Genomic DNA, 23,307 nt, shown 5'->3' on the forward strand with positions numbered 1-23,307 from the left:
AACAATTAACCTGCCTGTCCCAGAGATCAGGGACTGGGCCAAGGTGCTTGCTGGGCACACCAGTGAGTTTTGGACTTAAAAACAATCTCTCAGAGAATAAATTCAACAGTTGGCTGAGCTGGCTCAATGCCAATGCACACTGTTGTTAAATCTCATTACTGCAAACAAAATGAACTATTTATTTGTTGATATTTATGTGTTTTCACACTTTTTTTTTTTTTTTGTAATTGTGTTGGTTTGCTTTTGCCATTTTGTTCATGTCTGTGTCCCCTCCTGATGTGTCCTGCAGGATGTTATCTGGAACACCTGGGAGGTGATGTCCTGCAAAACCCCGGGGTTGCTGCTCACACTCTGAAAACAAGGACACCGTTCCTTGGGACAGAGTGGGAAATAAGGCTGCTAAATCAGGGAGTGGGTGTTTGGAAGAGAGTTTTTTTAACCCAGATTATCACCTCAATCCCTGGCAGGGATGGGAAAAGGGGATGTCAGTTGATGTCATTTGAAATTACACACAAAATTGGAGAGGAAGACGCAAAATCAACACTCCTGATCTTGGTATGTGGCTTGCAAAGGGCAAGGCTCAAAAACCTCATGACCCTCCAAATTCCCCACATTATTTAGCACTGAAATAGTTCCTCTCACCTGAATTCCTTTATCTGGCAACCTGCAGGACCTCTCTTCTTTCCCCCTTAACATTGGCCTTGAAAATGCTCACAGAGGTAAACAGAAATCCACTGACTGCTGCGCCACACCATGTGTGATATTTTTAAATGGAATGTCTCCATTAAATTTAAATAATATGAATTGCTCATTGACTTCTTTGTTTCAATTCCTCATTGACAATCAATGTCAAAACAATTCCTAGTTTCCTTATTGACAGGATTTGCAGCTGAGAAAGAGTATTAGGGAGTGTGCAGAGCTGAGCTGGTGAGTAAAGCAATGCAGTGAAGTGTTGGAGTGTTCCTGCATTTAAAAAAATACTTAGTTGCTAAGAAAACACCCTGAAACCCAACTAAAATTAAACTGAGGGAAAAAAATAGATTTCTCTAGTTAAACTGCATGTTTAAGAGTGTCAAGGATCTCAGGAGACCTTGGATCAGGTAAATATTTGTGTTTGATAAGAATGGAAACTGATGTCCTGCAGTTGCTCAGTATATAAATACACAGAATGTCTCACAGCAGATAAAACAGATTAGACGAAGAGGGTAAGAGCTCTTGTGCAGCTAAAGTCTTGGAAAACACAGGTTTGTTTGCTGCCAGGAACGGGAGCCTTCAGGGGATATAAATCCTTTGGATTTGCTCATCTCTTTGGACAGCAACAAGCTTACTGCAGAATACATATGACACTTTCTAACAACCAACCAGGAAAAAGCTTTCCACCTGGGAAAGAAGGCAGGTAGTTTTTAACCCAAATACTATATAATTCCAAATATAAAGACCGGACCAGATATTTAGCTGCACTGAAAATAACTTTAAAAACACTGGGCAAGTCTTAAAGCTCACAGAGAATATTCTTGTCAAGTTCCCTTCACCAACACCAGTGGGTGACTGGTACTGTAAAGGTCTGTAACAAATGAATTCATATTGGCCTGAACAGATCACTCACAAGGGATCCTGCAAGCAAATATATGTTTTCAGCACATGGGTGTGAAGAAATGAAAACAGAATCAACATGACCAGTGAAATCTCTTATTATGCTTCACCCTGCTCTTCCAAAAGAATTGTTTTATTACACTACTTTCTACAGAGCCCAAAAAAAAGGTCAACAGGAAAGGGCAGCATACAGAAGTGTGATTTCCAGGGTGAGACTGGCATCTGAAGGAATCCTTATGGATCCACAGAGTTGTAGTGCAGCACCTTCTAAGTTTTCCTTCAGGAGTTCCACTGAAATGATTTTCAGCCTGAGAGCCACTAACACCCAGGTGATTCAGAGTTCGCCCATGCTGGTGGCAGTCATGAGGCTCTGGAACCTGCTATCTTTTGAACACATTCCCATCTGACAAGATAATTAGGCTCAATAACCATGCAAGACTGAAGCGGCAATTACGTTTATAGAGAAAAGGCTAATGGGATTATATTCCTCTTCCAAAATGTAAAGGATTTGCTTGCACTCAAGTTTAATTCATGCTGGTCATTTTGTTAAGAAAGTTTCAGCTCTGAAGTCCCATGCCTTGCTTACCTTACCTGGCTAGCTCCTGATTTCGGATAGTGACTGGGTAATACACTATGCCCTGAGAGAGAGGGAATTATAGTGAGAAATGGGGCTAGGCAGCATCACTCATCCCTCGCCATGCCCTCAGCCCTCACCATGCCCTCAGGCGATCCCGGGGTCAGCTCGGTTGGCTGGAGCATGGTACTGACAACACCGAGATGGTGGGTTTGATCCCTTCTGTGGGCCATTCACTTCAGGAGTTGGATTTCGTGATCACTGCGGGTCCCTTCCCGTTCAGAATATTCTGTGATCCCCTCAGTGCCCTCCATGCCCTCAGCCCAGCGCAGCTCCCGCTCTCCCCACGCTCTCGGCCGCGCCGATGGCGCAGCGCCGCCAGGCAGGCCGGGCCGGGCAGGAAGGGGCGGGCGCTGGCGGCGGTAGTCGGTGCTCGGTTCCCGGTTCGCGGTGCTCCGTTCCCGGTGCTCGGTACTCGGCCGGACCGGCGGCAGGTCGGGCCGGGTGGGTTGGAGAGGGGCTGGGCGGGGAAGCGCCGCGGGCTGAGGGGCGAGCGGGCGGCGCCGTTCCCTCCGGCCGCACCCTTGCTCTGGCCGCTGCTTCCCTCCCCTCCGCGTAGCCAGAAGCGCCGCTTTCCGTAAATAAATGCCTGTGTTGGAGCCGCAGAGAATTCAGACGTGAAGGACTTGTGGTAAACGTGAACACGGGCAGCTGTGGCGGTGTCCGCCCTCGCAGCTTCCCCAGCTGAGGTGCTGCCTTCAGGCTTCTCAATGTGCTGTTCCCTCTCCGCAGCTTTGCTCACTTCACTGAGAGGACATCGCTTCTCAGCCGCTGCTGTGCCACCCTTAGGATTAACTGAATTAAACACGCTCACTTTTCCAACCGCTTAAGCTTTGGGCTTCTTCGTGTCCCTGTCCCCTCGAGCTCTGATCCCTGTGGCCTATCCATAACGCATTTATGTGTTCTTGCATCGAGACAGAACTGAATTAACGGCATTCTGTGTTTATACCTCGTATGTACAGATTAAAAGCAGAGGCTGTGGTGCTCCCAGCACCTCCGGAGCCATGTGCAGGTCCCCAAAAAATCTCTTTTGCCCAAATGTTTCCACAGCCACAGCGTTGTGTGTGATGTGTAACTACAGCTGGGCTGTGCTGTCTCCACTGTGCCTTACACGGAACTCTCTGGCCATCCCGTTAATGAGATGCCTCATTAACTTTGGGAGGTTGTGGATATGATGGCTTGGTTGCCTTTGTCACAGTTTAGTACAAACACGATGCCAGCCTGTCTCTATTCCCTCTTTCAGCTGCAGGGAACACGTGTATCGTAAAGCTTTAGATCCCCAAAGGAATTATCTTTCTGCTTTCTAAACAGGATTGTGTTATTTGCTGTATAAAATACATAATTTCTCAAGAAAACAAAGAGCTTTGTTTGAAAAATGAGAGCTGGAAGTGATAAAAAAATCTCCTTCAAGTGACAGTTCAGATTATGGCAATGATGTTGATTGCTGAACTACATTGTTTGAGGCAGAGATCGGAATTCCAGTCCATGAGACTTAAAACCTTTTGGAATAAATAACTTTTGGAATATGTTTCTAACTCTCAATTCCCTCATCTTGGATTTGTGGCAAAACTTCTTGGCGCAAGTTTTCTTTAGTAAATCACACACTGCCCCTTTTTTACGCTGTATGTCTGAAAATCCCAAGCCCATTTTTTCCTACCTGTTTATAAGGAAAAAGATACCTGTGTAGAGGGAAGTACATTGATCTGAACATCTTCAGAGCAAAGCCTTCCAGAAACTTTCTCTGGGTATTTTAGCTATCAGCACTCTGAATTATTTGTTGTATGCCAGGAGCCATCATGGTATTGCTCCATTATTGCTCCATGTTTTATGTTATTAGGAAATTAGGTTAAACAGTTGTACTGCTCATGGATCTTTTTTAGCTGCTTCACTTTTCATATGAGCCCAAGCTAAGAAATCAATAAATCTTTCAGGGAAGGGGGTTTTTATTTTTTGTATGTGGGAGTGCTGTCTCCCATAATGTGTCCAGAGGTGAGCAGACATGACAAATAATTGTAAAATTATTGAAACTTTAGCGTTAGATTGTTGCTGGGAAAATTGGTCTGGAAGTTTGGGTGTTTAGAGTTTCTGAGTGGGAAGGCAGGAGAGACACCTTTCCTAAAGGACCATGACAGATGGCAGGTAGATAATAAATTCTCTTTAAAAAGAACAGCTCCTGTTGAAGTTTTTTCTTTTAGGGCTCTAAAACAATCCATAAATGGTCTGCATCCCCTGAGAGTCACTTGTAGTGTCATGGGCTCCTAATTCCTATTTAGCCAGGGTGTGGAAGAAAGGAAACATTTTAATTTGAACTATAAAATGAAATGGGTGATTTGGGTCCCTTAGAAACTGATTGGATCTTAAGGTAATCAGTAGAAATTCCAGGTGATGGAAGTGAGCCCTGGACCAGGTTGTCACCCAGGTTGAATTTGAAATGTGCTAGCTCTGTCACCTCTGCCTGAGGTCTCAGTTTGCTGCTGGCACCAGCAGGGGAGCAGCTGGAAGCCCATCACTTGGAAGTGTGTGCACATCTACACTCTAAAAAATACTACCTTGGCCCAGCTCGTGGTCCATGTGGTGCAGGGATCTTATTTTTAGGGAAAGAGCAGTGATATAGAGGAGGAATAAACAAGCAAAGCACAGCAATGACCATGGGGCACATCAAAGTCCTTCTCAGAGGCTGCAGCTGGACTCAACTTTCTTAATGCTGTCAGCAAAACAAACAGGAGCAATTTGGGCTGAGGATGAGAGAGGAAAATTATTTCCCAGGCAGCTGTACACCAGGGGCAAAGCTTTTATTTTCATGTTACTTTTGAAATAAATGTGGGACTGATAGGCCTGAATGGAGTTCAGTCCTTTTGCATCCCAAGGGGAACTTGTCCTTTTGCAGGTTGAAATATTTATTGTCAGCTAATTTTGTGCAAAGTTTGAGAATTGATGAACAATTTGATGAAGTGTTCATCTGTGTCCTGTTCCTGTGTCTTCTTTGGTCACAGCAGTGTGTTGGGGGCAACAGACAGGCTGGACCTGGTCAGACTTGACTTAATTCCAGCAGCAAGCGTGGCAGTGAAAACAAAGGCAATTTGTCTCCTCACTTCCTGGTTTCCAACTGTTTGTTGCTGGTTTTTTTCTGCTGCTTTTTCCTCCTTGAACTTGCAGGTGAAGATGGCTGCGGAGGAGAAGGGGAAAGGCTGCGCTCCGGAGCAGCAGGAGGAGGCTGAGCCCGCCGGGGCCAGGGAGCCGGGCACGCTCCGGGGCCGGCAGCTGCCCGAGGCCGGCAGGTTCGCGTACGCCGCGCTCTGCGGGATATCCCTCGCCTGGCTGTTCCCTGAAAACGAGCAAAGGTACAAGTGGAGCCAGGCCTGGGCAGGCCAGGGGGAGTTTGGGTGGTGGCTCAGCCGGAGCTGGTATCACACTCTGTGCGGGATCCCCTGAAGTTGGGGGAGTGGAAGATCCTTTCTCTCTTGCACCTGTAAGGCTTTTACAATTCAGCACAAAACACATCTGTTAACACTGCAGACATCAAAGCATGTTCTGAAGCAAGATCTAGTCCCACTCAGATTGTTTCCTTGTTTATTTAGCCAGTTGGTTTAGCAATTCACCTTTGTCTGACTCCTGATGCTTTGATTTTTGTTTGAACCGATTTTTGAAACCAAAGACTGCTCAAAACTTCCAAAAATACCCAGTTGTAAAGCCTTGAAATACCCAATTGTGAAGCCTTATCTGCTTCTGTTGCCTTACAGCTCCTTCAGGACAGAATTCATCAAGGACTTTGTGAAGTGGCTGGACCTCCCTGATGCTGTCTTACCTGCCATGACAGCCTTTGCTGATGGCTTGGGAGGTGAGGGCACAGAAACTTTCACTGAAATTTTGCTGAAGGATCCCATCTTGAAAGAAAATCCACTTCTCATTACCCAGGTAAGTCCATGTGCTCCCCTCACCCTTGTTTGCTTTGCAAAAGAGGTTTGTCATATCTGTCTGTTTGCAGCTGAAGTGATGTTTGTGCAGTCAGGGAAATAAAACCAATATTTCTGATAGGCATTTATTTATAAGCAGCTGTGGGGGAACTGGCAGTCTATCCATAAAGACTTCATGGAAATTATGAACGTGAAGCATGGTCACTGTCTGCTGAGCTGTGTATTTGATGGTTTCACTTTACAGAACAGAGAGCTGACAAAGTTTTTACTTTGATTGTGTTACTGCAGTGGTCTCCATTCATACACGTGTTGCACAGATTTTAGTGACACCCTGAACATAGTAGACATGATTCTCACTTGTTTGAAAGCCCCTTCACTATATGTGTATCACAAACCACCTCCACACACGTGTTCCAAGGAGCACAATTTCCAAAGTCTTTTTTCCCCAGAGTATATTTTGACCAGAAGGAAATTATTGTGACTTTATTTTCTTTCACTGAGGAAGTGAAACTGGGACTGCTCCATAATGTTCTGCTGTAAAAGCTGGCGGAAAGATAAAAGAGGTGGAGCATTTTGGCAGCATTTGCTTTTGCTGGGGAAGATCTCTCCTCATCCAACCTTATGTTATGCCACGCAGGGTGAAGAGAGTGTTAGGCTGCTGCTGGTGCCACACAGAACGTGGGCACTGTCACCCTGAGCCAGACACCCCAAGGGCACCCAGTGCTCTGATATTGGCTGATTAAGGGCTATCACACACTCACCTTGAGCAATGGCCTGGCAGAACAGCAGGTGTGAGAACTTGGCTGTGTTAGGGGAGATAAGAGAGCACTGAAGTTCTCTGGTCACCTTGACTGGCTCCCATTCCTCAGCCACCTCTTTCTCTCTCCTGTCAGTCCATGAAATGCCTCAGAGAACCTGCTCCTGGTCCAAATGTTCCAGTGCCCAAAGTCCTACAATGGTACAGGGACAGCAACAGAGATCTTAATAATTTGGAGCAGATCTTCTAAAATAAAAGTGCCTCTTTGGATGCTGTTTCCTCAAATTCAATACATCCACACTCATTCTTTCAGCCTTGATGTGCTTCCTGCATTGTTCTCTCATTCTCTCTGCCTCAGGATGGGTTCTCTGCATTGAGGCAGATTTTCCTGTGTTGCTGCTGAGTTTATTAAGGATGGAATTTAGCTTGTGCTTGCTCCAAGCTTATGCTGCATGAGGGCTCCATGTGCTTGTACAAAAGTGGCTCTGGATCAGTGGAAGCACACGGGTTTTTGCCCTGACAGGAAACTGAGGATATCCCCTGGATTTTGGTGGAATACAGAGACCATAGACAGCTTTGATCAGCTGAAAGCAAAGATGAGGAATAACTATCAGTCTAATACCACAGCAGCAATCTCTTACATAGTCATCTATATATGGGAAAGATGATTGATTTTGTCAGAGGAGAGGCAGAATGAAAGACTTCAGTAGAGCAAGGGAGCAGAGGTGTGTCTGGAAAAAACCCTGGTGTGTGGCGAACATCAACAAAAAGCTGAGATCAGCTTTTTCCTTCTTACCTGGAAATAAACAAGCTGCAGGACAAAGCTTTATGAATTATTGATCTCTTGCTTTGTGGTTCTAGTGCTCCTTTGTATTCAGCAGCTGCTGATGCAATATTTACTGTTTATTAAGTATCTGCTTTAATTGCTCGGCGTGTTCAGTGCAGGGCCTTGCTGGCACTAATGCTGCATTTTTTGAAGGCTCTTCATGTCAAAGGAGCTGAAGAGATGATCCATGAAGTCAGGAGATTAGATGTGAGCTCACCATTGATTCAGTGAACATCTGAGGATTATGGATTGTTATCTTTGTGTCTTTTGTGTCATTGCAGATGACTAACACACAGGCAGATGGTGGTAACTGAATCCTTTAAAGATAGTAGTCATAGCAGGCTATGGGTGTCCTATGGGAAGGCAATGTAATAAAAGAGGTGTAGAAGCTGTGATAGGTGATTACATGTTGGAAATTCTTATTATGAATATGTTTTTTCTCTCAGCATACTTGCAATACCCATATTCCAGTGGTTTCCTACCCACATTCACTGTAATGTGGATTTGAGGCTCTCTGTTGTTAAGGAAGTGGGTTTTGAACTTGCATCAACTCAGAAAAAGCTGGCAAAGACTGAGTAAAGACTCCCTTCTTTTGTAAGTCATATGGGTGGTTGTCCTGTCATGGAGTTTTCATGGAGATTCAAAACACTGACTTCACAATAAGGCTGCAATATAACAACTGCTGCTTAGGGAGGAAAACAAGCCAGTTGTGAACTAATCTAATCACTGCTGGTAGGATTCCAGCTGCCTGCATGTGCAGTATGTGTACAGCCTAAACAGCAGCCTAAATTTGAGTTTGCTAACTGGCACAGATGCCATAAAAAGAGTTGTTGCAGTTTATCACCTGTTTACTTACGTGCCTCCCTGACCTTTTGAAAGGCACATGTGTACATGCTTAGGCCAGATTTATTTGGGGTGGTTTGATATGAGGTGCCCCAGATGATACTGGGCAGACAGGACCAGACCTCACTCAGGGAGAGTTTATTGCTCACAAGCCATGACCTCTTCCAGAGGCTGCTTATGGCACTCCATGGAAGATTGTGGCAACAAGGTCACAAGCTTCACCTTATTCCAGACTCGAGGCCCTTTGCTTGGTCAGCTTTTTGCTCAAGGCTCCCAGCCCTGCACCTTCTGCTGGGCTTTGACACCTCTGTGCCAACTCTTCCCCCAGAAATGCACCCAGAGAGGAGGTGATGGTGGACACATAGTTGATCCCTGGGCACTCCCAGTACTCAGGCTTTGGGAAACCAGTTACATTCCTCCCTCTGTACTGGTGCCTCCAATTCCCACACGCCACCAGCCAGCCTGGGGAGCAGCCTGCAGTTTGTCCCTCTTCTGGTTGGTTTAGGATGGTTTGTTCTGCATTCTGCACTCCTCATGTGTAGGACTTTCAGGTTAGAGACGTTTTTACTATACAAACTGTGCTTGGGAGCTTACAGGACTAATAATCATAAACTCTTTGGCAGCCTCCTACATCTTTGGCTGCATTTTTTGTGTTCCCAGAGGGCTGAAAGGATTCTGTGTAAAATTCAGCTGTGCTGTATTTGTGTGTAGGAGAGGGAAGCAGCTCAACTGAGCTGGTGCTTAATGTAGTCACATAAAGAGCTTAGAATTTGTCCAGTGGCAATAAAAGAGGAGAACACAGTTGTAAAAACACTGGCCTCTTTTTCATGGATTTATCCACAGAAAGCATCCATTGAATTGATCTGTTTTTCCATTTTTTTATGGTAAAGAGCCAACACAGGAGTCAAGTCCCTCAATCTTGACAGATGTCCATAAATTCTGAGTTTTTTAACTCACTTAATCCAAAAGAACTTCATGCCAGTTCAGCCTTACTGCCTAAGGCTGTGAATTCCCAGAATGCCAAAGAAAATAGGAGCCATTAGAGGAACATTCAGACCTGTTAGTGATGATGCATATGTGACTGTAGGGAGCAGAAAGCATTAGAGTGGGTGGATTAGAACCCTGCTCCTCCAAACTTTAAAGTCTGGTGTAAGATCAGGGTCATAACAAAATAACAAAAAATGTGGGATGCCTTAGCATATACCAAGCATTATCTGCTTCTGTCCAGCCCTTTTAAATTGAATATTCTTTTTTTTTTTCTCTTTAGGACCTTTTATCGTTCTCTCTTCAAGATGGTAAGTTTACTTTTTCTTTGTAAAAATAATATAGTTGAGTTTACATCTGATACTTTGAAGTGCTCAAAAAGGTACTGTCCTATTTCATCTCAGCTTCCTCTCTGGCAAAAGCTGCACACTCCTTCCCTGCATCCCCTTCAGGAAAAACAGCTCTTCTTTTAGGAATGGTTGATAATACCCACTGAAAATTGAACAGCTCTTCACCTCCTTACCTTCACACACCATACATTGCCAAGCAGATGTAAATAGTGGTGGAGTGGGGTGTTTTTTCTCCAATGTTTCCAGGGAATCAGGTGATTTCTTCCTTTAGGAAGGCAGTAAAGCTGTTATGAAAATCTCAGCCTAAAATATTTTCTGCTGGTTGCCTAAAAGAAAAAAAAATATCAGGGTATAAATTCCAGAGTGTCCTGTGAAGCCCATTATAAATAAATGTGATTTTTCTCATATATTATATTACACATAAAACAATTCTCTGGCTTGCAATCCATTACATGGATTAGTCTGATAAAATTAATGAAATAAAGACTGTCTGCTGAACAGAATGTTCATTTCTAAAAGAAGCCTGGATTCTATCACTACTTGCATTTTTTAAATCTCTGTGTTTTAACATGTCCTCACAGGAAAGAACTCACTGGTTGCTGATAGCCTGTTGCACTGCAGAACAAAACAAGTTTTGTTCTTGCTTTATTTTTAATGGAAAATTGACAAGTCAGTTATTGCAAAACGGCTTATTTTGTGAAGCTGGAATTTAGGAGCAATCTCTTTCCAAGCCTCGCTGCCTTCCCACCAGGCTGGTGAGGAAGGAGCCCAGCAGTGTCAGCAGACAGAAAAAAGAAGGGGGCTCATTCCACCTGCCTGGACTTGCAGGACGTGCCACATTTCGGGAAGGAGTGAAGATAAATCCTGTCCTCATTTCTCAACTACGCACAAACCTGATCAAGAGTGTCATTGAAAGCTATGGAATTAGTTTGGTATCTTGGTAATGATGGTAATAAATAAACAATCCTAATAGATTGCCCAATGCCCTGTTTGATCTACGTGCAGCGGGTATCACAAACATTCTTTGTAATTGGGTCTTGCTGGTATCTTCACCCACCTGGAGAAAAACAATTGTGTTTTTCATCCCAGAGTGCACCAAGAACCCTTTATAAACCCAAACATCGGGAAGTAGTAGATGCTGCTGAGAGAAACACATGAAAAAAGCAAGAGTTGGCACAAATAATTTAAAATCTATTACATTTAAGCTATTTTTTCTTCTAAGATGTCTTTTCTTGAAGAACACCTGCTCACAAAACCAGGAGTATTGAGTTCATTTGTCTGCTGTTGTCTGAGTGCATTCTGCATCTCCAGCAGGGAGTGTAAAAGCAAACATTTGTCCGTGGTGCTGCTGGGGGAGCTAGTGTGTAGCTTTACACTCCTGAGTGCCTCTTGCTGCCACCAAAGGAGAAGATAAAGCTTTTGCATGGAGGTGAATTTTTACAAAATGCCACCTTCCTGCAGTTGAGGTGGGCTGTGCCCAGTTACCCACACAGACATGTTTGATATTTCCAGTTAGCAGCGGTCCTGCTGCAGCATTTCTCTGTTGCAAAGTTGCCAGCAGCCTCTACCACAGAGGATGGAGACCAAAGGATCTGAGATCCTTTTCCTGCCACAGAGGCATTACCTGGTGTGGTGGCTCTGTTTGCAGGGAAGAAGGATTTTCCATTTATCAGTCTCTTCTCATGTTCCTGGAAGAAAAGGAGGGCCTGGGGGAAGGAGCTGCTCTGTGACACATTCCTTGAGTGCTCTGCTCCTTAACTAAACTGTGTCATCAGACTGATCAGACTGATTTCCTGGGCTTTTCTCTCTTCAAGGATCCTATGATGCTCGTGCCAGGGTGTTGATCTGCCGTGTCAGCTGGCTGCTGAGAATTCCCTTGGAAGATCTGGAAGTCCTGGAGGAATCTCTGCTTGAGAGCCTGAAGGAACAAAAAGAGGAAGAGTCAGAGTAAGAATGTTTGGGTAGATGTGGGATCAAAAAACACTGCCAGTGCTCAAAAACTTAGCAGTAATTACTCGTGCCTAAGTCCAGTCTCTGATTATTCCCCACATGGCTTTTATTGTAATCATTTATGGCTTGATTAGGGTTGCAGAGCCCTCACAACATTGACAAGAAGAAAAGCTCAGCATTCTTAAAATCAGAGCTGAGACCTGGCCTTGCACACTGGTAAAGGCTGTTCTGCTCTGGGCTGCCTCCTTTCCTCTTTCCAGTTGCTTCTCAGAGACTGTAGATTTTGCATAAATACATCACACAGATCTTGTTGTCTCTTGGCCCAATATCCTTCAGATAGAGCTGCCTCTTGCAAAATGAAATTCCTACAGATAATCAGGGTTAGATCCTCAGCTGTTCACTGTCTCTGGATCTGTCTTTAAGCATCTTTAAGAGACAGCTGGATAACTCCTATTGAAGGGAAATTTCTGAGGGCAACAGGCTGAATCTTCACATATGTACAGACCTGGCTCATAATTCTGTGTTGTTAACATAGGGTTAGTTCTTGGTATCTATAAGAAATGTAGTATCTTTATATTCCTCTCATCAGGCAGGAATTGTGTGACAGTTTAGCAATATTTAAGGCAGTAAACATGTCCATAGTGAACTTTCAAGGGAAATATTTTCATCTGTCAACTCAGCAAACAGGTTATGAGATTACCCTGAATGCTAATAAAGTCTTTAATCAACACTCTTGTCATGGTTCAGATCAGATATTTACCATGGGGTCCAGCATGTGATGGGTATCTTCCAGTAACAGCTGTGTTTCAATAATGCTTAACTTTACAGCACACTGTAAAAAGGCAAAGTCAGAATAATCTCAAAGATCGTGGACTTCTAAACATTTGGTGTGCAGGAGCAAGGGTTGGTATTAATAGGGACTGTTTTGCTGTAGTTTGTGAAAGCAGACTCAGTGCTGGGCCTTTCACTGTCTGATAACAGTGAAAGAACAGTGAAAGAACAGTGTGGATTTCAAACCCTGCTGCCAGCCCAGTGGGTTTCCTCTGTGTCTGCTGTGGGATTCCTACTTGTCCTTTGCCCAAATTGCAGCCATGGGAGTTAATGTCTATTGGATAAAAACAAAAGAAAAATCCTTATGGTGAGAGGGGCCCAAGACCACAGTGTGAACACATTGTTGTTGCTGTGCTTAAACAAGGCTGAGATTTGTGGGGAACTGATGACCCTTTCTTTGGTTTGAAGTCAGGAGTCAATGGGGAAAGGAAGCAAAATATAAACCTGTCACCACCTTGACCTCACAGATTTTGGGGCTGGGAATACCATTATGTGCTTGGGATGCTTCCAGCTTTGACCAGCAAGAGGTTTTGGAACAGAAATAACCAACCAGGGGTTTGGCAGCTCCTGCACAGGTGTTTTTACTGATATTTGTTAACAGGAGGTTTGCTCCTGCCTTTGCTGATGTGGATATGTTGGATTGAGGCCCAGAACCTATGAGATTAAGTGTACAATATTCTAAAGAATAATGCTCAAACCACTTAAACTGTGTTAGTTGCACTAAATGTGCTCTGACCTGCAAGTGAGAACCTTTCTTTTGTACACAGTTCTGTAAGAAACTGGAAAACATCACAACATTCACTTGCTGATGTGTGCTCCTGTACCTTTCCTTATTGGAAAATCACCTGAAATTCCCCATAACAATCTCTCTGAATATAACTTGTGATTCAGGCTAGAAGCTGCACATCTGAGCTCAGTGAGGGTAGAGAAATACCAGAGCAGCAGTTAATTACCACAGTGGATAAAAGCAGTCTGGTAATCCAGTGATAATGGTAATGGAGGAGCCATTAGGAAGCAGCTGCTGGCAGCTCCAGAAGGAAGCAGTGACAGGCAGAACCTCTTTTATTTACTGCATCAGCAGGCAGGATTTAGCTGCCACTCTCTTTCTCCCCACATAACTCAAATTGCTCGTTATTCCAACTGACTCCAAGTTAGACATGTTCCAGCTCTCTTGTCATTATTGTCAGCCTGAGACACACTGCAGTGACTGTAAAAGCTGATGAACCTCATGTAGAACAGAAATTGCTGGGTATTGCCAGCTTAGGTATGAACAGCCTGGCTGCAGTACTCATATAAAGAACTCCAGGAGCAATTTTATCCAAAGCCAAGCATTCAGACTGGTGACTAAGACACAAAGTAGAGCATTTGGAAAGGATGAGAGGAAATGACCTCAGGCTGTGCCAGAGAAGGTTCAGGTTAAATCAGGAGGAATTTCTTCATGGAAAGGGCTGTCAGGCATTGGAAGGGGCTTCCCATGGAGTTGGTGTAGTCCCCATCCCTGGAGGTGTCCAAGGAACAACTGGACATAGCACTCAGTGCTCTGGGCTGGGTGACAGGGTGGGCATTGGACACAGCTTGGACTTGATGGTCCTGGGATCTTTTCCAACCTCAGTGATTCCATGATTATCTGATAGCCAAATCCTGCTTTGTCTGTGAGGCTGTAGAAGTAGCTGTGGCTGTGCAGAAATTGAAGAAGTGTTGCTCTCAGTACCTGGCAAGATAATGGAGCAATTTATACTGAGTGTCATCATGTAGCATCTACAGGATGGCCAGGGTATCAGACCTAGTCAGCAGGGGTTTAGGAAGGGTAGGTTGTGTTTGACCAGCCTGGTCTCCTTTTATGACCAGGTGACACTCCTGGTGGGTGCAGGAAAGGCTGTGGATGTGTCTGTTTGGACTCCACCAAGGTTTTTGACACTGTCCCCACAGCACACTCCTGGAAAAGCTGCAGCCCATGGCTTGGACAGGAGCACTCTGTGCTGGGTTCAGAACTGGCTGCGTGGCCGGGCCAGAGAGTAGTGGTGAACAGTGCTGCATCCAGCTGGCAGCCAGGCACCAGGGGTGTCCCTTGGGGCTCTGTGCTGGGACCATTTCTGTTCAATATTTTATTGATGACATGGATGAGAGGATTGAGTCTTTCATTAGTAAATTTGCAGATGACACTAAGCTGGGAGCGTGTGTCGATCTGTTGGAAGATATGAGGGCTCTGCAGGGAGACCTAGAACAGTTGGGCTGAGTCTAACAGGATGAAGCTTAATAAATACAAGTGCTGAGTGCTGCATTTTGGCCACAATAACCCCCTGCAATGCTCTGGGCTGGGGATGCTTTGGCTGGACAGTGCCCAGGCAGAAAGGGACCTGGGGGTGCGGCTCGACAGCCAGCTGAACATGAGCCAGCAGTGTGCCCAGCAGTGTGCCCAGCAGTGTGCTCAGCAGTGTGCTACAGCAGTGTGTCCAGCAGTGTGCCACAGCAGTGTGCTCAGCAGTGTGTCCAGCAGTGTGCTCAGCAGTGTGCTCAGCAGTGTGCTCAGCAGTGTGCTCAGCAGTGTGCCACAGCAGTGTGCTCAGCAGTGTGCTCAGCAGTGTGCTCAGCAGTGTGCCACAGCAGTGTGCTCAGCAGTGTGTCCAGCAGTGTGCTCAGCAGTGTGCTCAGCAGTGTGCTCAGCAGTGTGCTCAGCAGTGTGCCCAGCAGTGTGCTCAGCAGTGTGCTCAGCAGTGTGCTCAGCAGTGTGCTCAGCAGTGTGCCCAGCAGTGTGCCCAGCAGTGTGCTCAGCAGTGTGCTCAGCAGTGTGTCCAGCAGTGTGCCCAGCAGTGTGCCCAGCAGTGTGCCCAGCAGTGTGCCACAGCAGTGTGCCCAGCAGTGTGCTCAGCAGTGTGCCCAGCAGTGTGCCCAGCAGTGTGCCACAGCAGAGTGCCCAGCAGTGTGCCCAGCAGTGTGCTCAGCAGTGTGCTCAGCAGTGTGCCCAGCAGTGTGCCCAGCAGTGTGCCCAGCAGTGTGCTCAGCAGTGTGCCCAGCAGTGTGCTCAGCAGTGTGCTCAGCAGTGTGCCCAGTAGTGTGCCCAGCAGTGTGCTCAGCAGTGTGCTCAGCAGTGCCACAGCAGTGTGCCACAGCAGTGTGCCCAGCAGTGTGCCCAGCAGTGTGCCCAGCAGTGTGCCAGCAGTGTGCCCAGCAGTGTGCCCAACAGTGTACCACAGCAGTGTGCCCAGCAGTGTGCCCAGCAGTGTGCTCAGCAGTGTACCACAGCAGTGTGCCCAGCAGTGTGCCCAGGATGCCATTGGCCTTTTTGCCAAGAAGGCCAATGGCATCCTGGCCTGTATCAGGAATGGTGTGGCCAGCAGGAGCAGGGAGCTCATTCTGCCCCTGTACTTGGCACTGGTGAGGCCACACCTTGAGCACTGTGTGCAGTTCTGGGCCCTCAGTTTGGGAAGGACATTGAGACACATCCAGAGGAGGCAACGAGGCTGGAGAGGGGCTGGGAACACAAACCCTGTGAGGAACAACTGAGGGACCTGGGGGTGCTCAGCCTGGAGAAAAGGAGACTCAGGGCTGCCCTCATCACTCTGCACAGCTCCTGAAAGGTGCCTGTGCTCAGCTGCCTCTTTCTCCAGGCAGCACTGACAGAACCAGAGCACACAGCCTTAAGCTACACCAAGGGAAATACAGGTTGGATATTAGGAAAAAGTCTTTTACAGAAAGGGTGATAAAGTTCTGGAATGGCCACCTGGGGAGGTGGTGGAGTCCCCATCCCTGGGTGTGTTTGACAAAGCCTGGATGTGGCACTGGGTGCCAGGGTTTAGTTGAGGTGTTGGGGCTGGGTTGGACTGGATGATCTTGAAGGTCTCTTCCAATCTAGTGATTCTGTGTTATTCTGTGATTCTCTCTGCAGACACCATGTTTGCAACTGCACAAGGTAATGAGCAATGGTTTTTTGGAGGGGCTCTGTGGAGACAAAGTCTCCATGACGTGCAGGTCCTTAGGAGTTCTGCCAGTGAGTGCAGTGACTCAGGGATTTCACCCACTGAGCTCCATTCCCCTCCTGCTGCGCCTCACAAAGCTGCATATTGTTTGGGACTCGTGTAAAATTGTCTTAATCAAAATTACAGTGTGCTTAGGGGGTTCCAGGAAAGATTAAGCAATTATATAGATAATGAAAATCCAAAATTAGGCTAGGATTAACACGAAAATATCCAAGTTTGGAAGCAAGATAAATGTCACATTTCAAGGCCTGGATTAACTGCTGTGTAAACAGGCCAGAAGGAACCTTCCTCTTGAAACAACTTATTCCAATATCCTCTGTTTCTCCCACTTTCCTCTGAAATGGAAGAACTTCTTGTAAGACAGAAAACAAAGACACTGGAGAGAAATCAAAAGTAGTGGCTAATAACTGGTATTTGTTCCTTTTTGGTTTATTTACCTCTTTCTGATAAGCTTGTTAAAATACAGCTTAAATGCACACTGATGGCTGTGTTTAATTCCTATTATATTATTATATTGTGATGTGCAATTAGAAAGCAGCTTGTAGTAAACACTGCTTTTGGAAAACAGTTTAATTGCATCTCTGTTTGTTAGTGCAAATTACCCCTATTCCCTTTTATTTCAAACACTTTTCCCTGTTCCTTCTTAGCTTTCTTGTGGTTTTTTAGGACACTTAGGCAGCATATAGTTAATGAAATGCTTTTGACTTTTTGTTTCTTTCTTTTTTTTTACAAGCTTCAGCCCTATTAGGAAGGGTTTTCTGAGTAAGTAATATCTGTTGGCTTTTGTCAGCAATTAAATTGTTTCAATTTAAATCTGTGGTCCATTTAATCCATTCAATTTAAATCTCTAAATCCATGCTCATAAATCTCAGTGTGCTGTCACAGTCCACACCTGCATGTTCCTTTTTACTGTTCCTGGGAGGGAAGTTACACTGAGGAGAATAAAAGCAGATTCTGATGCAGCATTGTTATCCATTGGACTTTTCCCTTAGTGTTTGTACTTTTAATCCCCCCACAGAACGGCAGAAGTCTCAAGAAAAAAGAAGGAAAAAAGGAAAAAGCTGAAGAGATACCTGCTGATCGGTCTGGCAACTGTTGGGGGTGGAACAGTGATTGGTGAGGCTGCCCTTGGCCTTCTGGGGACACAGCACCAGGGACAGAGAGGGGTCTGACTCCAAGAAAAGTATTTTCAGCCCCACAAAAATAAACATGAAAGCCTTAGCTGGAAAAGTTATTCCAGTGTAGCTTCATTAGCTGGGGGAAGTATTAAACTGAGGTTGTCACCCCTTAAAAATGTTTTCTCCTTTTTTGCTGTCATATTATAAGAGGATCAGATCTTCAACTCTGAAATCAAAAGTGTGAGATTAGATCAATGTTTCCTGAGCAAACAGAGCACAGCTCACCCCAGATCACCACATAGTCTTCCTTTGACTTTGAAATTATTCTTCATTTATCTGAAGTCAGTCAAAGAATTTGGGCAGAGATTCAGGGCCTGGGGAGGGTCTCAGAAAGCCTCTTTATTGGACATGCAAAAAGCTCTTCCAGCAGCAGTAGCAGCACTCTCCCAGCACAGAGGAATGCCTGCCTGGGGTTTTTAGGGGATAATAGTTTGGTGATATCTCTTGCTGCATCCTCAGGTCTGACAGGAGGCCTGGCTGCCCCTCTGGTTGCTGCGGGAGCTGCCACAATCATCGGGAGTGCTGGAGCAGCTGCTTTGGGATCCACTGCTGGGATTGCTGTCATGGCATCCCTTTTTGGAGCAGCAGGAGCTGGTCTTACTGGTAAGAGAGTGACCACACCATTCTCAGCCACTGGGGCACAGGATCATGTCTGCAAGCACAGTTAATGACCCCACTGAGCTCTCTGCAGAGTGAGGGAAGCGATTTGAGGTGTAATCTGTGAGATTTTTGTCTCAGTGCTGATTAAGGTACTGTGTAGCCCCTGGTGACCAAATAGGGAAGGAGTATTTGGTGTGTGGTTAATGAAGGAAATGAAAACCTCCTGCTTTGGGTTAGAAAGATGCTGCCATGGAGAAAAGCAGCTGTTACAGCAAAAAAAAATCCTTCTGCTGGATTCCCCCAGATCACACAACCTCAGAAAAAAAAATCATGTTGGCTCCTTACTATGCTATAAGTAATGCATGGGCTGACTGAGGGTTTTGGAAAGGAAAAAACCCTCTCCAGATTACCCAATTAATTTCTTAACAAACTCCTACTGTTAGCAGAGGGTGTCCTTTCTGTGCCATCTCTGAGCCGTGTGTTTCTTCCTGGCTCTGTGTAGGATACAAAATGAAGAAACGTGTGGGAGCCATAGAAGAGTTTGAATTCCTCCCACTTACGGAAGGGAAGCAGCTCCACATCACCATAGCAATCACTGGATGGCTGTGCACTGGCAAATATGGTAAGAGCATGATGAGAAGCTGAGAGGAGCTCCAAGAGCTGTGGCTGTGTCCTACTCCAGGCTGTGTTTATGCTCACAAATGCACCATATCTGCCCCACATTTCCATGGCATGATAACTGAACCACATCAATTCTCACCATAAGACTTTGCAACTCAATCTGCAATCCCAGGCAAACAGAGGAAAAAAAAAGAGGGCATTATGTTGGTGGTGGTAGCAGGACTGGGAGCAGCCCTAGCAGGATTGTTTCTGATAGGAACTGTTGCATGCTTTTGCCAGAAAAGATCTGTCTGGAAGATGATTGCCAGCACTAGTACAAAGTGTCTCTGAGACCTTATGTTTATCCACCAGGAATTAACAGAAAATAGTGTGGTTTTGCTCTCTCCATATCTGCCAGCTAATGAGGTTTATTGGCAAGAAAGTTCTGTCAAGTAAATCCTGTTAAGGACAGCACTCCGGAGGTGACTTACAGGGGAAACCTTGATAGGTCTGTAGTGCTTTGTTTTCCAGTGTAGCTTGTCATATAAAATATGTCACCTGTCTGCTAATGTGCTCAGCTTCAGCTGACTGAACAGCTGCCAGTTTATTGAGAAGCACCATAATTAACTCTGGATATCATTAATGCAGAAGGATGCCTCGCCCTGTCACTTGCCAGGCTGCAGCTTGCTGTCACAGGGAAGATCTCATTTTGCAGTGCTATGCTTTGGCTTCTCTCTTCACTTGCCAGAGGTCCAAATCCTCAGAGCTGGAGGGCTCCCAGGCACAGTTAGAGAGGCAAGTGTGTTCCTCCAGGAACGTTTTGTGTCTGTTTGCCCGTAAAAGGGAGTTACAGATGACACACATTCTTCTTCCATAACTAGCAATCTGCTAGAATGTTTTAAAGAACAAAACTAGGGTTGTCATCCATTTTCCCCCTTACAGCAGTGTCTGTCTGTGTACACACTCCTTCAAGCAGAGGGACTGAGGACAGGAGTTTTATGGAATTTGCCACCTTGTGGTTTTGGAGCTGCAAGTAGTCAGCAATCAACGTGTCCCCAGTAATAATAAGACAGACTACAGTGGGGATCTTGTGTCACTTTGATCAGCAGCCTCAACCTGATCTGCATTGCTTGGGCAAGAAACAATGTGGGAAGGCTTTTAATTAATTAAGATGACAGTTCTGCTCTGCCCTTCAGTGTTGATCTGTCATTAATAGCGTTGCTAGAATATTCCAGTGTCCTGCAGGTTCTGTTCTGATCCTCTGTTGGGCTCCTCTTGCCAGGAATCAGCCATTGTGTTCTCTCCCAACATGAATTCCATCTTTGCAACCTTTCCCAGGGAGCTTCACAGCCCCGTGGAGCAGCATGTTGCACTCGAGTGAGCAGTACTGCCTGGCCTGGGAATCCAAGTACTTGATGGAGCTTGGCAACGCCTTGGATTCCCTGCTGAATGGCTTTGTGAACATGATGGCTCAAGAAGCCCTAAAATTCACTGTCTTGTCAGGTAAGAAACTAAATCCTGTCAGATGTGCTTGAGTGGCTGTTGTGCAGTTTCAGTGTTAAAGGAGCTTTCCTGAAGAAGGAATGTTTTGGAGGAGGCCGTGCTGGCATTGCCCAGAAGTGACCTGAGAACCTCCTCTACCACACCTGTAATTTAACTGTGCTTTCCTGGACTGCTGAGCCACCATGTCATTGCGTCATTCTGTTCAAGTTACAGCTGGAAACACCTTCCTTCACCTGGGACTGTTCATTTCCCTCTATTATTACACATTTACTGCTCTACAGAAACGGCCCAACACGCATTCCCCCTGTGCCAGAACATCAGATTCTTTCTTATCTTTAGTCCAGCAAAGCATTTCTCAACACAGCTATTAGGAAAGAAGAGCTGGAAATGACATAAGCTCCTAGGCTTAGCCTTTAATTTCAGTGAACTCTCTTGCTTTTGATGTTTTCTAAGGAACTTCTGTGTGTGTTGCAGGGATTGTGACAGCCTTGACTTGGCCAGCATCACTCCTGACTGTTGCCAGTGTCATTGACAACCCCTGGGGAGTGTGTCTGCATCGCTCTGCTGAAGTGGGCAAGCACCTTGCACACATCCTGCTCAGCAGACAGCAGGTAACTGGCTACAGTTATCCAGGAGTAACAGCTGGAAGGGACTGGCCCAGGGAGGTGAAGTTTTATACTCATGCTGGTTAAATGGTATCTTTCTAAGGGTACAAAAATTAATAAAACAAAAACACAGAGAGTGCTGCGTGAAGGTGACCAGCAGATATCTGGCTTAATGGGGAAAAGGAGGAGGTCCCAAGTGGATCAGAGAAATCCTGCTGAGATTTGTTCCATTTAAGCTAAAGCTTTTTTCAATGAGGAAGAAGAGATCCGGGTCATAAATGAGCCTTGGCTTAACCATGTCACAACACAGCCAGGCCCACTGACCAAGTGGAAGTCAGAGAGCAGGAGGTGAGGATGGGTGAAAAGGAAGGGAGAATACAAAGTGTTAAAAAATATTTATGGATCATTAAGAGGCACCTGGAAAACAACGGGAGAGAAGAGTGGGTGGCAGCCAATGCCCAGTGGCTCTGTGGCTTTGCCTGCAGGGAAGGGGAACGGGCTGGTACCTGACAGAAGTAACAGAAGTTTCTCTGAAAAGGCTCAATAAAAGATTTCTGCCGCCCAGAGCCTGCCATCATTTACTGGGCCAGAGCTGGTGTTTGCTGGCCACGTGTTTGTCTCACACCAGGCACTGCTGATCATAGAGGAGCCCAAGGGGAGCTGTGGCCCCAGAGCCATGTGTCCCAGCAAGGTGGAACAGCAGAGGAGGAACAAACTTGATTTCTCATAAAAACCCAATCCTAGAAAATTCAATAAACTTTATTTCATACAAGCCCTTTCTTTTGCTATGGGGCATTGGTTCTTGCTTGTTAAGCATTTGCTGTTGTGAAAACACACATTCCAGTATGCTGGAGAGTCTAAAACTAGTTAATGAGAAGTCTGGGGTGCCCATTGCACACCTGCTCCCTGGATATTACAAAGACCATTTTTCATTGATGTTGGGATTAGGCTCCCTTTAATCTTACAGAAAATCTTATTAGGCTGTTCAAAATAAAAGCTTAAAGCTTAAAAGCCAAATCATCTTTTATAACCGTCGCATGCTGCTGCTGTCACTCAGCCTGAAATCTGGAAGTGGTCAGTATTTTTGTACTACAGCTTCTTCTTCTGTGTATGGAAACATTTCTAGGAAAATTTTGTTCCTTGAATAAGGTTTTTGGAAATTTCAAACCAACAACAGCATCTGTTTTGGTTCTGTTTGAAACATCCCCTTTGTTGTAACTTCTGATCACTAGATTGTTTTCAGTTGATTTTCTGAAAATCAAAACATACAAAATACAAATATGTAGCATTCTTCATATTGAACTGGGCATAACTTTGAGGAGACCTGATGCCTTTGAAACCGACCAAATTCCTCCACTATTTCACAAGCAGGTGCTCTGTGTCTCAGGCTCTCAGGGATCCCCAGCCTGATCTCTTTCCAGAGAAAACACCATTTGGTGGCAATTTTTTCCTCTCCTTCTTTCTCAGGGCCAGAGACCTGTCACTCTGATTGGCTTCAGCCTGGGTGCCAGAGTCATTTACTTCTGCCTGCAGGAAATGGCTCAGGAAAAAGGTAACATTCACTTTCTAAACCATTTTTTCTTTTATTTTCCTTACTCCTGGTGGAGAAATTTTTCTTCCAAGAGGAAGAATACAGCTTGGCTCTTTTAGGATGGGAATAAAATTTTAAAAACCCCAAGGTTTAAGTGCCTTTGGAGCCAAATTCTTCTGTTGTTTCCCCCAGTCCAGCAGAAAAAATCTGCTGTCTTCACTTGAGGGGTTTCAGTGGGTCATTTTGGTGTGTGAACAACAACGTGACATTTGTGATCAGTCTGGAGCTGCCTGTGCACTGCCTGATCCCAGCAGAGGATGCTTTGCCTTTCTTGGGAGCTCTCTGCAGCTCTTGTATCTGATTCCCTGAGTTCTGCCTTCCATTTAAGTCTCTGAAATGCCACTGTCATCTGCTATTTTCATGGTAATTTTCCCCCAAAGTCAAGTATAAAACCATCTGCCAATTTATTACCCATTGTGGTTCTGTTTATTAATAGATTTCTATTTTTAATTTAGTAAAAAAAGAAAAGTGTAAAATCATTATGATCAGTTGATGAAAATTGTATCTTGGAGTTGAGTCAGCAGTGAGTGCGTGCAGCCTGCCTTCCCCCCACGTAGCAATTGAACTCATT

The 23,307-nt window shown here is 45.3% G+C and overlaps 1 protein-coding gene across 1 annotated transcript in view; it reads left to right on the forward strand.

Annotated features, from left to right (window-relative positions):
- The first annotated feature begins 5,371 nt into the window (after positions 1 to 5,371).
- Positions 5,372 to 23,307, forward strand: part of TMCO4 (transmembrane and coiled-coil domains 4) — a 36,105-nt gene continuing 18,169 nt past the window's right edge. Inside the window, exons 1-10 of the mRNA XM_066564054.1 lie at positions 5,372 to 5,568; positions 5,968 to 6,142; positions 9,835 to 9,862; positions 11,716 to 11,848; positions 17,678 to 17,775; positions 18,297 to 18,440; positions 18,940 to 19,059; positions 20,376 to 20,540; positions 21,015 to 21,151; positions 22,613 to 22,697. Coding sequence (XP_066420151.1) covers positions 5,390 to 5,568; positions 5,968 to 6,142; positions 9,835 to 9,862; positions 11,716 to 11,848; positions 17,678 to 17,775; positions 18,297 to 18,440; positions 18,940 to 19,059; positions 20,376 to 20,540; positions 21,015 to 21,151; positions 22,613 to 22,697 — 1,264 coding nt within the window. The 5' untranslated portion in view covers positions 5,372 to 5,389. The remainder of the gene's footprint in view (positions 5,569 to 5,967; positions 6,143 to 9,834; positions 9,863 to 11,715; positions 11,849 to 17,677; positions 17,776 to 18,296; positions 18,441 to 18,939; positions 19,060 to 20,375; positions 20,541 to 21,014; positions 21,152 to 22,612; positions 22,698 to 23,307) is intronic.

The sequence above is a fragment of the Molothrus aeneus genome, chromosome 21, assembly GCF_037042795.1.
Source record: "Molothrus aeneus isolate 106 chromosome 21, BPBGC_Maene_1.0, whole genome shotgun sequence".
Taxonomy (NCBI): Eukaryota; Metazoa; Chordata; class Aves; order Passeriformes; family Icteridae; genus Molothrus; species Molothrus aeneus.